This window comes from Boleophthalmus pectinirostris, unplaced genomic scaffold (genome assembly GCF_026225935.1).
Source record: "Boleophthalmus pectinirostris isolate CB_2022bp ecotype Guang Dong unplaced genomic scaffold, ASM2622593v1 HiC_scaffold_2, whole genome shotgun sequence".
Taxonomy (NCBI): Eukaryota; Metazoa; Chordata; class Actinopteri; order Gobiiformes; family Gobiidae; genus Boleophthalmus; species Boleophthalmus pectinirostris.
In genome coordinates, this window is record NW_026571152.1 from 44,449,318 (window position 1) to 44,466,010 (window position 16,693).

At 38.9% G+C, this 16,693-nt stretch overlaps 1 protein-coding gene across 1 annotated transcript in view; it reads right to left on the minus strand.

Moving 5' to 3' along the window:
• Positions 1-16,506, minus strand: part of ints14 (integrator complex subunit 14) — a 26,863-nt gene extending 10,357 nt beyond the window's left edge. Inside the window, exons 1-7 of the mRNA XM_055155727.1 lie at positions 16,291-16,506; positions 14,942-15,240; positions 13,165-13,272; positions 10,125-10,280; positions 6,698-6,816; positions 5,580-5,722; positions 5,386-5,478 (exon numbers count right to left, since the gene is read on the minus strand). Of these exons, the coding sequence (XP_055011702.1) occupies positions 5,386-5,478; positions 5,580-5,722; positions 6,698-6,816; positions 10,125-10,280; positions 13,165-13,272; positions 14,942-15,163 (841 nt within the window). The 5' untranslated portion in view covers positions 15,164-15,240; positions 16,291-16,506. The remainder of the gene's footprint in view (positions 1-5,385; positions 5,479-5,579; positions 5,723-6,697; positions 6,817-10,124; positions 10,281-13,164; positions 13,273-14,941; positions 15,241-16,290) is intronic.
• Positions 16,507-16,693: the final 187 nt, after the last annotated feature.

A 16,693-nucleotide genomic window follows, 5' to 3' on the forward strand; every position in this document is an offset into this window, starting at 1 on the left:
TTAATTGATCATTAAGAATTTCATTGATTATGTCCATTTTGAATCAACAAACCGAATGTAGGTTGCTTTGCTTAGTGTAGTGTGACCAAACAGGTGTGTACATGTGTCTCTGCATCAGAAGGAGCGAGACACAAACAGTGGGTCAGTCTGTAACGAACCGAAGCACAAATGTGGATTTAACCAGGATTTGAAAAGGTTTTTCCAGGTGAGAGTCGCTCAATGTGGATGACGAGGCCCCGCCCCCCTCCCGCCGTACGCTGTCCTGGTTTTGACAAACGTAAATCTGGTCACACTAACCTATATTCCATTTTTTCCCCCCTTCACTTAGTTTATGCAAATGAGTCATGTGGTTTTAAGCTTAGTTTCTGTGAGACTTGTACAAAACTGAATTTATAATGTCAAACAGCTGATGTGGCTCTAGAGTCGTTATGTTTATATGTCATAAAGTTGAATTTATTTATGCAGATTAGTGCAGATAGTAATAATGATGATGATCATTTTAATATAAAAACATTAATGATTAATCGATAATCGAACGTTAATTCTCCCGACGATCAATTAAGAAAATTTCATCGAATGCCCGTCACTAGGCTCCACACCTCAGCTCTGCATTTTTTCAACAGCACCGCCTCACCAAACCAATTTTCTGTGGGAAACTCTGATGACTGAGGAATATTAATATTATTGTTCAGAGACACGATCAGTCAGTCACAATAAAATATCCTCATTAATGTTCAACAATGAAAAAAATCCAAATTTATTTTGTCATTTATGAATAATGTCGATGGACTTTGACGCGAAGGTTTGTGACTTTTAAAATATGGATCCCCAGAAAAAAAAAAGTTTGGGAAACAAATAAACGTCCCGGCTCTTATTTGGTATTTTCCGGTATGATAAGACGTGGGGCAGCGCCTGTCCCTGTCAGGTCTGTGGAGCGGAGAGCACAACTCACTCACATCTCTGTTCAACTTTTATGTTTTAGTGAGTTTAACGCTGCTTTTCTCCAAAAACCAAACACACAGAGTTGTGTTTTTTTCAGTAAGTTTCGAGTCTGAGGGTCACAGCTTTTCCGTTTTACACCTCACCACAACTTCCTCTATTTTTACATTTTTCTTATCGACTTTTTCCACAAACTGTCACTTGACTGATGTAAAACGATGATAAATATTTAGTGGGCAAACGAGAAATGACAAAAACATCCTGTCGTTAATCTGTGGCTTTAATGACACTTTTACACTGTGTCAAAAAGCTGTTTCCTCATTCACACGTTTAACTCACAAACCTGCACATTTAGGTTCTGTTCTCAAACTCAAAACACTCTGTTCCACCCTGTGATGTCACGTGGTGATACAGGAAGTGCTCCACTGTGTTTTTAAACTCCACACACCTCACAAGAGTCAGGTTTGTGTGATACAGGAGCTTTAACCTACACTGTAAATTGCTGTACGCTGTAGTCTGTAGTTTGAGAAGAACCAGCTGAAAAGTCTCCATGAATTGTCTCTTTTATGAAACTAAATTAGTTAATCTAAAAAACTGAACATTTTTTGTCACTGTGCGGTTCAATTTTGGTTTAGTCCTCGGTTCAGTCCTAGTTTAGACCTAGTTTAGACCTGGTTTAGTCCTGGTTTAGACCTGGTTTAGTCCTGGTTTAGACCTAGTTTAGACCTGGTTTTAGACCTGTTTAGACCTGGTTTAGTCCTGGTTTAGACCTGGTTTAGTCCTGGTTTAGGCCTTATGTAGTCCTGTTTTTAGACCTGTTTAGACCTGGTTTAGACCTGGTTTAGTCCTGGTTTAGACCTGGTTCAGTCCTGGTTTAGGCCTGGTTTAGACCTGGTTCAGTCCTGGTTTAGCCTGGTTTAGACCTGGTTTAGTCCTGGTTTAGACCTGGTTCAGTCCTGGTTTAGACCTGGTTTAGACCTGGTTTAGGCCTGTTTAGACCTGGTTTAGACCTGGTTTAGACCTGGTTTAGGTTTAGACCTGGTTCAGTCCTGGTTTAGACCTGGTTTAGTCCTGGTTTAGACCTGGTTTCAGTCCTGGTTTAGACCTGGTTTAGACCTGGTTTAGACCTGGTTTTAGACCTGGTTTAGTCCTGGTTTAGACCTGGTTTAGACCTGGTTTAGGCCTGGTTTAGACCTGGTTCAGTCCTGGTTTAGACCTGGTTTAGACCTGGTTCAGTCCTGGTTTAGTCCTGGTTTAGACCTGGTTTAGACCTGGTTCAGTCCTGGTTTAGACCTGGTTTAGACCTGGTTTAGACCTGGTTTAGACCTGGTTTAGACCTGGTTCAGTCCTGGTTTAGACCTGGTTTAGGCCTGGTTTAGACCTGGTTTAGACCTGGTTCAGTCCTGGTTTAGACCTGGTTTAGACCTGGTTTAGACCTGGTTTAGATCTGGTTTATTGTCTGGCAATGAGTGGAATTACAGAAAAAAAAAAGGGATATAGCCCCAAATGTAAAAACAGGAAAATTCCTCTGTGTAATCCATTTATTTCAACAAAGTAACTGTAATCCAATTACTACTCATTGAAACAGTAACTAACTGAATACAGTTACTCATCATTTGTACTCTGATTACATAACTCCGGTACATGTAATCTGTTACTCCACAACACTGCTTGCAGGTGTAAATATGTATAAAAATGGGTGAGTAGAATCAGTTTCTACTGTTTTTATCATCTTCAGAACTTCACTAAACTCAGACCAAGTTTCTCCAACGCTGATCTAGAAATGATTGTTCACTCTTTTAATTCATCTCGTTTAGATTTCTGTAATTCTCTTTTTACTTGTTTTATCGCTTCTACATTTGTACAAAACGCAGCTGTGATATTTTTAACAGGAGCTACAGGAGAACTCACGTCGCACCAGTTTTATCTTCACTGCTCTGGTTTCCTGTTAAACTATGAGTTCATTGCTAAATCCTGGTTTGTACTTACAGAGTGTAGGTGACGATAATGTCTCTATATTTATTTTCAGGGTGATAAGTCAGAGGTGTCAGGACACCACAGTTATTCATTTGATATTTTCTTTGAAAAAACGATTTACCGTTACGTTCTGGAAATAAACAGAGTGAGAAATAGTAGCCACAAAAGAGAGAAATGACGATAGAGAGAAACATAGAAAAAGGTGTAAAGAAAAAGACGTCAAATTAAAGAAGCGTAACTTAACTCCTGCTGGTGATGTATCTGCAAACACTGTAAATCTACTGTTTTCTGCATTTATTTAAAGGTGTTTATGTAAATGTGAGGGGCCCAGTCAAGCAGAAGTAAACAACAAGACAAAAATTCAAGTTAATTCATCTGATATAAAAGTGTATTCAACAGATACATATGTACTCTAGTTTATCAAACTGTTGACCTTTTTTCTGTACCATTTTCCATCCGTTTTAAACAGACCATGAATGAAACATGGAACAAAAATTATTTCCCAAATTTCAAAGACCTGAAAATCATGTAAATAAATGTTTGTATTTCATCATATCTTGTGTTATTCCATCTTTGAACTGTTGATGAAGGGACAGGATTAAAAAAAAAAAAAAAGTATTTAAAATGATAAAAATGTTCTTGGAAGGACTGACATATTTTATAGAAATAGTTTCCTTTCATTTTGAAGTAATATTAAAGTTTTCAGAAGAAAAAAGCGACAAATGATGTAAAATCCTGCACCTTCTACTTGTTTGTACAATTTTCCCTCCGTTACTTTTCCCTCCGTTACCATGATCTTTCTTAATAAAAAATCTCATGAGTCAAAAAGTCAGAGGTTTTTCAACCTAATCTTGTACCATATGGTAGAAAACTATATGAAGCAAATATTCAAACCAGTTTGTTAAGGATATGGAAGTGAGAACCAAGAGTTTTCACTGTTTGGATTTATTGACCAAAAAGTGCTGCATATTTCATTCCCTCCGTTACCGACATGAGTTTTTAAATATTTTGTCAACAACTTGAAAAAATCTCACAGGTTTAACTTGACCCTGTTGGAGTGTAACTCTTTCCTACATTCTGATACTTTACTTATTTCAATAGTTCCTCTAGTTTCTGAATAAGAGACATTTGAATGTCAAAAATCTGTTTCCCTCCGTTACTGCTTGACTGGACTCAGAGACATTTTCTCTGTCTGTCCTGATTTGAGTTTTCATGGGGCAAACACCAGAGCAGCGACACAGAGCTTTAAACGAACAGGCCCCAGAACATCAGGGACTCACTGCCCCTACACCAAAAAACAGATTTAAAACTGGGGGGATGTGAACTTTCAGGCAGTGGCCCCCAAATTATGGAATGTCCCCGGGTTCGAGACAGACTCGGCTCTGTAGACGAGCTTTTAGTTGACAGAGTAATTCCTCTGTTCTTGTTCATGTTGTTCTTTGTTCTGTGAAGCACTTTGTCTTTTTTTTTAATCTGTGAAAGGTGCTGTATAAAGAAAGGCTGACTTACTGACTTAGAACTTAAACTCTAATGTGTCCCTGTCCAAACATGTGAGCACATAAACGCACAAAAATAAAACTTTATGTAAATGCAGATGTCACACGGAGCAGATCTGCCCAAAGCCACTCACGTCTGTTTATTCCAGAACATGTCTGGACTGTCAGTGTGTTTCAGGGTCCAGACTGTGAGGATGTCAGGATGTCAGACTCTCAGACTCTCAGACTCTCAGACTCTCAGACTCTCAGACTCTCAGACTCTCAGACTCTCAGACTCTCAGACTCTCAGACTCTCAGACTCTCAGACTCAGACTCGGGCAGGACACACGTTTGACTTTTGATCATGTTGAATTTTACCATGAAAATCTCCAAAAGAGAAATTCACGGCTGCAGTCATTTCTGTTTGTGATCAGACCCAAGTGTTGTTCCCTCTTCAGGAGATTTGTAACTCACATCATAAAAAATAAGCACTCGCCAAGATCCAGAATTTGCCTTTATCTATTTATTTTTAAAGAAAAAAAAAAAAAGTGATTGACTTTCAACAGATTTTTAGTGATCACAAAATAGTTTCTCTCGTCGTCTCGAGCCGCTGCTGCAGGAGCGGATAAACCTGATCAGGACGAACTCAAAGACATCAGGCCCAAATTTAATAATACATCAAAGTGAATTTTAATAAAACACAAATTCATCAAATTTATCATTTTTTAAATAGATATAAACTGGCTCTGACTCTCTGGCCCCTGATTGTTGTAGCTTTAGCAAAAACAATTACCATGTTTAAACAGTAGAGGGCGCCATCTGGGTCTCTGTAAGTGCTTATTTTTTATTACGTGAGTTACAAACCTCCTCAAACAAAAGAGCACAACACCAAGATCTCACCGTATTAGAACAGAAACCTGCAGTTTAACATCATTTAATCTGTATTAAATATTATTGTTTTATAGATCGTTGTGAGGACTGAACTCACTCTGACCTTTGTTTACGGCGATCGGCAAAACCAAGTGTCTGGAAATAACAGGAGGACTCGCGATGTCGGCGATTTCAACGAATCCAACAATCTCCAGATCTAAAAAACAAAAACAAAAAACATATTAAACATTAAACAGAACTGTAAATAACTCTGCAGAATCTCTGACGTGACGGAGTTGTTCTGATCCTGAGTCTGACCTGAGCTGACGCTTCGGGGCATCGGCTCCACCTCCTCGTCCACGATGATGGGCTCAGGACGAGGAAACACCTGAACGTCCGACGACAGGTTTCCACAGTGAAGGACGGCGTGGAACGGGGAGTAGGCGTGGTCGATCAGCTTTCTGTGATTTAAACCGGAACAGAAATCACAAACAAAAATACTTTAACAACAAAATAAAAGCCAAACAAATAAACACGTGAAACAAGAATCTAGACAGAAATGAAACAGGTTTTTAAAGGTTCTAATGTGGTTTCCTGGTCACACACAGACCTGGAGTTGGGTTTTGTTTCATTCACACGTTTAACACACTCTGTTCCACCTTGTGATGTCATCATGTGGTGATACAGAAAGTGCTCCACTGTGTTTTTAAACTCCACACACTAGAAGCACTAGAATCATTTGGATCATTTTTTCAGTCCTGGAGTTGCTGATCTCGACTGAACTAAAGGGAAAAGGAGCTGAGAACTTGAAAACTGCCACTTCATGACATCACAAGGTGGAGCAGAGCGTTTGGAGATGAAAACAAACTCATAATAAAGACTCAAACAAACACAACTCCAGCTCTGTGTGTGACCAGGAACACTAGAACATCAGAACATGGATTAAAGTTCAGAGTCAGTTTGACATAAACATACCGATTATGCAAATGTAGGATTTTTGTTTAGTGTTAAATTTGTGTTAAATTGTCACTTTTGGTTGTTAATTCTTCTTGTTTTCACCCAAACTCTCAAAAATACCAACACACTGTAGATCAGGGGTCTCCAACCAGTGCCTCTGGAGTTACGTGTAGCTCTCTCCACCTACAGGTAACTCAAAGTAACTCACCAAGGGATTTATGAATTATACTTATTGTGCTGAAAAAATAAAAAATAATTTAGTTCAAATGTCTGTTACCACTGTATAATTATTAACTATCTTTGTGCACTAATAAATGGATAATAATTGTGTTGATGTTTTATGGGCATCAAACTGTTCCCACATGAGGCTCTTTTCTTTTTTGTCGTCTAAACTGAGCAGCTCTGTGACGTTTTCGTTTGTCGAGGAGCTCAGCAGAGGAAAAGTGGTTGGAGACCTCAGCTCTGAGATCAAGTCTCACCCAAACATGGCCTGGACGCTCTTCATACACAACTGTCCCTCCACCGTGAAGATCTGCCCGTCTCCTCCACTCAGACGCAGAAGCTCCTCCAGGTTCTCCATCGAATCTGTCATCTGTAACTGTTACACACAAACACACAATCATAAACACACAAACACACACACACACACAATCATAAACACACACAAACATCGAATCTGTCATCTGTAACTGTTACACACAAACACACAATCATAAACACACAAACACACAATCATAAACACACAAACACACAATTATAAACACACAAACACACACACACACACACACATGTACACAAACACATAACACACACAAACATCGAATCTGTCATCTGTAACTGTAACACACAAACACACAATCATAAACACACAAACACACAATCATAAACACACAAACACACACACACACACAACACACACATGTACACAAACACACAACACACACAAACATCGAATCTGTCATCTGTAACTGTAACACACAAACAACACATCACAAACACACAAACACACAAACACACAAACACACAACACACACACACACACAACACACACATGTACACAAACACATAACACACACAAACATCGAGTCTGTCATCTGTAACTGTAACACACAAACACACAATCATAAACACACAAACACACAATCATAAACACACACATATGTACACAAACACACAATCATAAACACACAACACATGTACACAAACACACAACACACACAAACATCAAGTCTGTCATCTGTAACTGTTACACACAAACACACAATCATAAACACACACACAACACACACGTATGTACACAAACACACAACACACACATGTACACAAACACATAACACACACAAACATCGAATCTGTCATCTGTAACTGTAACACACAAAACACACAATCATAAACACACAAACACACAATCACACAAACACACAAACACACAACATCATAAACACACAAACACACACACAAACACACACATGTACACAAACACACAATCATAAACACACAAACACACACAACACACACATGTACACAAACACATAACACACACATGTACACAAACACACAACACACACAAACATCGAGTCTGTCATCTGTAACTGTAACACACAACACACAATCATAAACACACAAACACACAATCATAAACACACACAACACACACAAACACACGTACACAAACACACAACACACACAAACATCGAGTCTGTCGTCTGTAACTGTTACACACAAACACACAATCATAAACACACAAACACACACAACACAACACACACACATGTACACAAACACACAACACACACAAACACACACATGTACACAAACACACACAAACATCGAGTCTGTCATCTGTAACTGTTACACACAAACACACAATCATAAACACACAAACGCACACACACACACACAACACACACATGTACACAAACACACAACACACACAAACACACACATGTACACAAACACACAACACACACAAACATCGAGTCTGTCATCTGTAACTGTTACACACAAACACACAATCATAAACACACAAACGCACACACACACACACACACAACACACACATGTACACAAACACACAACACACACACACACGTACACAAACACACAACACACACAAACATCGAGTCTGTCATCTGTAACTGTTACACACAAACACACAAACACACAATCATAAACACACAAACACACACGTACACAAACACACAATCATAAACACACAAACACACAATCACACACACACACACACACAATCATAAACACACAAACAAACACACACACACAAACACACACATGTACACAAACACACAACACACACAAACATCGAGTCTGTCATCTGTAACTGTTACACACAAACACACAATCATAAACACACAAACACACAATCATAAACACACAAACACACACAACACACACATGTACACAAACACACAACACACACAAACATCGAGTCTGTCATCTGTAACTGTAACACACAAACACACAATCATAAACACACAAACACACAATCATAAACACACAAACACACACAACACACACATGTACACAAACACACAATCATAAACACACAAACACACACAACACACACATGTACACAAACACACAACACACACAAACATCGAGTCTGTCATCTGTAACTGTTACACACAAACACACAATCATAAACACACAAACACACAATCATAAACACAAAAACACACACACATACGTACACAAACACACAATCATAAACACACAAACAAACACAAACACACAACACACACAAACATCGAGTCTGTCGTCTGTAACTGTTACACACAAACATAAACACACAAACACACACACAATCATAAACACACAAACAAACACACACACACAAACACACACATGTACACAAACACACACAAACATCGAGTCTGTCATCTGTAACTGTTACACACAAACACACAATCATAAACACACAAACACACAATCATAAACACACAAACACACACAACACACACATGTACACAAACACACAACACACACAAACATCGAGTCTGTCATCTGTAACTGTTACACACAAACACACAAACACACACACACACACACACACACACAACACACATGTACACAAACACACAACAACACAAACATCGAGTCTGTCATCTGTAACTGTTACACACAAAACACAATCATAAACACACACACACAATCATAAACAACAAAAACACACACACATGTAACACAACACACAACACACAAACACACACATGTACACAAACACATAACACACACAAACATCGAGTCTGTCATCTGTAACTGTTACACACAAACACACAATCATAAACACACTAACGCACACATACACATGTACACAAACACACATATGTACACAAACACACAATCACATGTAAACGCACACATGCACACAAACACAGACACACAGTTGTAGTTTTTTCACACACAGTTGTAGTTTTTCACACACAGTTGTAGTTTTTCACACACACAGTTGTAGTTTTTCACACAACAGTTGTAGTTTTTCACACACACAGTTGTAGTTTTTCACACACACAGTTGTAGTTTTTCACACACAGTTGTAGTTTTTCCACACACAGTTGTAGTTTTTTTCACACACAGTTGTAGTTTTTCACACACACAGTTGTAGTTTTTTCACACACAGTTGTAGTTTTTTACACACACAGTTGTAGTTTTTTCACACACAGTTGTAGTTTTTCACACACAGTTGTAGTTTTTTCACACACAGTTGTAGTTTTTCACACACAGTTGTAGTTTTTTTCACACAGTTGTAGTTTTTTCACACACAGTTGTAGTTTTTTCACACACAGTTGTAGTTTTTTTCACACAGTTGTGTTTTTTTAGTTGTTTTTTTCACACAGTTGTAGTTTTTCACACACAGTTGTAGTTTTTTTCACACAGTTGTAGTTTTACCTCCTCTGCGTTGGCCACACACATCACGTAGAGTTTAGTCGGGAAAGGAAACGGCAGAGGGAACTTCTTGTCTTCTCCGTGGAGTTTGAGGGTTTGGAGCGAGTGACGGAGAGAACCTTTCCCGATCCCCAGAGAACCGTCGGTCACCAGCACCATCTGCTGGACACGAGCGGAATCACCACGAGGACGACAAACGTGTGAACGGACAAGGCTCAGAGTACATGAAGGTGACTTTTAAAATGTAATCCCCTACAGATTACAGATTACACACACCAAAATGTAGTTTGTAACGTAATCCATTAAATTATTTAAAGTGAGTAAAGTAATCTGAATACTTTGGATTACTTAATTTGCTGTAGAGAAACAAAGACGAGGAAATCTTCACATAAGAAGTTTTGTCTGATAAAAGAAAATAAAAAGCCCAAACTTTACTGAACCAAATTAAAAAATATTATTGATAGAAAACGAACAAACACGTCCACACAGCAGGATTTAGTCCTGTTAAATCCTGTTTGAGACATAGTTTAGACCTGGTTTAGTCCTGGTTTAGACCTGGTTTAATCTTGGATTAGTCCTTGTTTAGATTTGATTTTAGACCTGATTTTAATCCTGGTTTAGTCCTAGTTTAGACCTGGTTTTAGACCTGGTTTAGACCTGGTTTAGACCTGGTTTTAGACCTGGTTTAGACCCGGTTTTAGACCTGGTTTTAGACCTGGTTTAGACCTGGTTTTAGACCTGGTTTAGACCTGGTTTAGACCTGGTTTAGACCTGGTTTTAGACCTGGTTTAGACCTGGTTTTAGACCTGGTTTAGACCTGGTTTTAGAGTTTTAGACCTGGTTTAGACCTGGTTTAGACCTGGTTTTAGACCTGGTTTAGACCTGGTTTTAGACCTGGTTTTAGACCTGGTTTTAGACCTGGTTTAGACCCTGGTTTTAGACCTGGTTTAGACCTGGTTTTAGACCTGGTTTAGACCTGGTTTTAGACCTGGTTTAGACCTGGTTTAGACCTGGTTTAGACCTGGTTTAGTCCTAGTTTAGACCCGGTTTTAGACCTGGTTTAGACAAAGTTTTAGACCTGGTTTAGACCTGGTTTTAAACCTGGTTTAGACCTGGTTTTAGACCTGGTTTAGACCTGGTTTTAGACCTGGTTTTAGACCTGGTTTAGACCTGGTTTTAGACCTGGTTTAGACTGGTTTTAGACCTGGTTTTAGACCTGGTTTTAGACCTGGTTTAGACCTGGTTTAGACCTGGTTTTAGACCTGGTTTAGACCTGGTTTTAGACTTGGTTTTAGACCTGGTTTTAGACCTGGTTTAAGACCTGATTTAGCGTCCGGCAATGAGTGAAATTACCGAAAAAAAAGGAAAATCCCTCTGTGTAATCAATTTATTTCAACAAAGTAACTGTAATCTAATTACAGCTCACTGAAACAGTAACTGTAACTGAATACAGTTACTCATCATTTGTACTCTGATTACATAACTCTGGTACTTGTAATCTGTTACTCCCCAACACTGTACAAACTACAGTGTAATCACATTTATAGTGCAGGTTAAAGCTCATATTTACAGGTCGTGCTTTTATCTGCTCTCTTTTGTCCGACATCAGCCTCCACGCACTTTCTCTTTTACATTTGGTCCAAAATTCTGCTGCACGACTTTTAATTGGAACCAAAAAAAAAAAACGTGAGCACATTCCCCCAATTTTAGCATCTTTGCGTCGGCTTCCAGTTCATTTTAGAGTTGATTTTAAGATTGTATTATTTGTTTTTAAAGCTTTAAATGTTCTGGCCCCACGTCACGCCTCAAACCTGATCCAGATTTACTCCCCTGTGGAGTAAATCCAAATTAAATCGCAATTTCGATTTGTGTGTGTGTGACGATCTCCAAACTCAGTTCAGATTTGTAGCCGATATTTATTTTCAATTTGAAAGTTTTGCGTGTTTTGTTGAGAGAGAAATGTTGAATAATATTTTTTTCAATAATTAACCCAGATATTGAGAAACAAAATTTTTGGCCCCATTTACCACAATGTTAACTAAAATTTCAAAGTGATCCAGAATCCAGGATTTCTTCCGGATCAGCCCCAAAATGAAATCACTTCTTCCTTTTCACATTTCCAACAAATCCTGAAAATTTCATCAAAATCGGTCCATAACTTTTTGAGTTATGTTGCTAACAGACAAACAAACAAACAGACAAACAAACAAACAAACAGACAAACAAACAAACAAACAAACAGCAAAAACATAACCTCCTTGGCGGAGGTAATAATTTGCAACGACCCATAAATAAACTATGTCTGCTCAAGAACTCTGAAATATTAGTTGAGAAACTTCAGATCTTCTGTTTGACTTAAATTGGTCTAAAATCATTTGATAATGAAAATATTGCCTATTTTTTAAATTGACTTGGCGCCCTCTACTGTTACAAAATGGTAATTGTTTTGCTCAGAGCCAGTTTATATTTATTTAAGAAATGATTAATTTGATGAATTTGTGTTTTATTAAAATGCACTTTTCTGTATTATTAAATTTGGGCCTGATGTATTCGAGTTCGTCCTGATCAGGTTTATCTGCTCCTGCAGCAGCAGCTCGAGACGACGAGAGAAACTATTTGGTGATCAGTAAAAATCTACTGAAAGTCACAGAGAATATCATATTTTTTATTCTTTAAAAATAAATAGATTCTGGATCTCTGTGAGTGTTTATTTTTAATTATGTGAGTTACAAAAGGGAAAAACAACCTGCACTAAATATTTATCATCGTTTTGCATCAGTCAAGTGACAGTTTGTGGAAAAAGTCGATAAGAAAAATGCAAAAATACAAAAATACAGGAAGTTGTGGTGAGAAAAGAAAAGCTGTGACCCTCAGACTCGAAACTTACTGAATAAAAAACATGACTTTAGGAGTTTGTTTTTTGGAGAAATGCTCACTAAACTCACTAAAACCTTTTCCTTTTGGCTGAAGCTGCTCTGATTCTTGCTGACGTCATGAGAGTTGGACAGAGATGTGAGTGTGTTGTGCTCTCCGCTCCACAGACCTGACAGGGACAGGCGTTGCCCCACTCCTGCTGCACCACGTTACTGACGCCGTGAAGCGCCGACTCAAAACACGTCTTATCATAATCCTCCAGATTACTCAGAGCCTCCTGCGAACACAACAGAGCGGTACAATTTAAAACATTTACACACAATTTTATTTAAACATCACTTTTTATTGAATCACTTTTGAATCTGCTCAATCTCACAAAACGACTCTGAGATTTAAACGTGTTCTAATGTTCCTCCTCAAACAGAGCTGGAGTTGTGTTTGTTTTTGTGTGTCTTTATTCTGAGTCTGTTACATCTTCAAAGCTCCAAACGCTCTGTTCCACCTTGTGATGTCATGAAGTGGTCGGGTCTTTTTTTTTTTATGTTCTCAGCTCCTTTTCCCTTTAGTTCAGTCGAGATCGGCGACTCCAGGACTGAAATGATCCAGATGATTCTAGTGAAGGTGTGTGGAGTTTAAAAATACGGTGGAGCACTTCTTGTATCACCACATGATGACATCACGAGGTGGAACAGAGTGTTTTCAGTTTGCAGGGTTTATGTGACTCCAGGTCCGAGCGCGACGAGGAAACGACCCGAGAACAGAGTCGTGTGTGACCTTTAACCTTTAACACTCGCAGGAACAAATATTCAGAGTTTCACTTTTATCTGTCGTGTTTTTTGGACCTACAGACGCGAGAGAAGATTTAGATTAGAATATTTATATTATTATCATTATTCAAGTTCAGCAGACCGAATTAAAAAGATTAAAGGGCCGCATTTGGTCCCCGGGCCGTAGTTTGTCCACCCCTGGTCTATGTAGTTCCTCTGTGTTTTTTTTATTTGTTTCTGCACCAGAACTCTTCATTTAAACAAAGAGATGTTGTGATACGATATATTGTGATGATCCACGATATTATTGTGAGAACTTTGACGCTACGATATCACGATATTTCGGTTATTGTTACATCCATAATTAGAACAGATCAGAGCAGAGGATTGTGGGAGTTTGAGTTTCAGTATAAACGACAATAGAACAGAACATTAGAGCAGAAAACTACAGAAGCCGAGAGGGGTCACAACAAACGCAAACGCCGCAACAAATACAAAACCACCAAAAAAAGCCACAACAAACCAAAAAAAGCCACAACCAAAAAAAGCCACAACACACCAAAAAAGCCACAACACACCAAAAAAAGCCACAACACACAAAAACCAAACACCAAAAAAGCCACAACACACCAAAAAAAAAAAAAGCCACAACACCAAAAAAAAAAAGCCACAACAACGTGAAACGGTCCGTCAGAAAATAGAGTCCCGCGGTCACTTCCGTTGTGGCTTTTTAATGTGTTGCGGCTTTTTAATGTGTTGTGGCATTTGCGTTTGTGTTGTGGCGTTGGTATTTGTTGTGGCGTTTGCATTAAAATAGAGTCCCGCGGTCATTTCCGTTGTGGCTTTTTTTGGTGTGTTGTGGCTTTTTTGGGGTTGTGGCTTTTTAATGTGTTGTGGCATTTGCGTTTGTTGCGGCGTTTGCATTAAAATAGAGTCCCGTGGTCATTTCTGTTGTGGCTTTTTGTATTTTTTGAGGCGTTTGAGTTTGTCGTGGCCCCTCTCGGCTTCCGTAGAAACTGAATCTAGGCCGTTTAAAAGTAAATCAACTGAACACAAAGGAAAGAACATGAGGGGACAAAGAGACTGAATTATTTAAATTAAAATGGTTTGTGCCACGGTCGTCTCTCCTGTGTTAAACCCCTGTGCCCACCTGCCCCCCTGTGCCCCCCCCGTACCCACCTGCAGAGCATTGTAATCCCGGGTGAACGGCACCAGCAGCTCCCACAGCGAGGAGAAGGCCATGAGCGCGGTGAACTCCAGGCGGTAGTTGGAGGCCATGTGTTCAAAGAGCATGTTGAGCCCGTGCACGGCCAGGTTCTTCCTCTGAAACTCCTCGCTGCCGTCCTGCGCCACGGGACGCGTCATGGACAGAGACACGTCCATCAGCACCACGGTGGGCATGGTCCTGCGGCGGGACGACGGGGACACGGGCGAAACACAAACGATTCACAAACACACGAGCCAGAAACACGGAGACACTGTGGAGGAAAAAAAACACAATTTAGACTTAATTAGATTTAGATTTGTTCACAGGAGTCACACGTCACAATATAAAATAATAACAAAGAGTAAAAAATATAAATGGTGATAATAAATTCTAAATAAGTAAAAAAAAAAAAAGAGCAAGAGACGGGAGTGAAATAAAACATAATTATATAAATGTAAATGTACAAGTCAAAATAAAATAGAAAAATAAGTAATAAAATCTCAGGAGACCAGATTTATCCGGGACAGTCCCAGTTTTGAGCAGATATATACAAAAACACTGATTTGTCCCAATTTTATACAAGAAATTTCCAGGACTAAAACAAGACTAAACCAGGTCTAAACTAGAACTAAAACGGGACTATATCAGGTCTAAACCAGGACTAAATCAGGTCTAAACCAGGACTAAACCAGGACTAAACCCAGGACTAAACCAGGTCTAAAACAGAACTAAAAAAGGACTACATAAAATCTAAATTTAGATTAAAAAAGGATTACATTAGGTCTAAACCAGGACTAAACCAGGTCTAAACTAAGACTAAACCAGAACTAAAACCAGGACTAAACCAGGATTAAAACAGAACTACATCAGGTCTAAACCAGGACTAAACTAAGCGTAAACTAGGACTAAACCAAGACTAAACCAGGTCTAAAAAAGGACTAAACTAGGACTAAAACAAGACTTCATCAGGTCTAAACTAAGACTAAACCAGGTCTATCACAGTTTTTGACTAATCTGATCCCGCCAACAGAACAGAGGAGCATAAATTGTGATTTGTTTTGCCAAAACACACAGATCCGTGTTTGTGAGGAACAAATAAAGCCCAAAAAAGTCCCTCAGATTCTCTCCGACACTGACGCTCTTTTCACTATTTTATTTACACCAAACACCCAAACCTGAGCGTGCCCCAGTTTCTGACTCTGATAACCTGCTCCTTAAACGATCTTAGACTGAAAAACGAGAAAATATCAAACTGAGAGTTAAAAATGTGGAAGAAATAAACAAATAAAACAAAACAGACGCAGATTTTACACGGACCCACCGGAAACGGCACTTTTCAATTAAACCTCGTCCCTGCGCGATGCTGCCGCTCTTCAAATAACACAGTTACACTCGTTTTGGTTTTATACGTTTGCTAAAGTGAGAGTTTAACTGTACGGTGTTAAAAAAGAGAATAAAAACACATTTCCACGCGTTTGTGCGCCTTTGTTTACTCCTCCGAGTGAACGCCACGATTCTGTTCCGACTAGAAACGGTTTATTCTGCAAAACGTTCCGCGTTGATTCGTTTTGCAGATTTTCTTTCTAAACGTCGACTCCAGGAAATGTTTCCTCCTAAAAGTGTTCAGAGGATTTATCTGAATTTAGATTGAATTGAGATTAAGATTGAGATTTGTTTAAGAGTTTCGGTTTAAAAACAACGCTCTTATTTGTTTTGTCCACGGG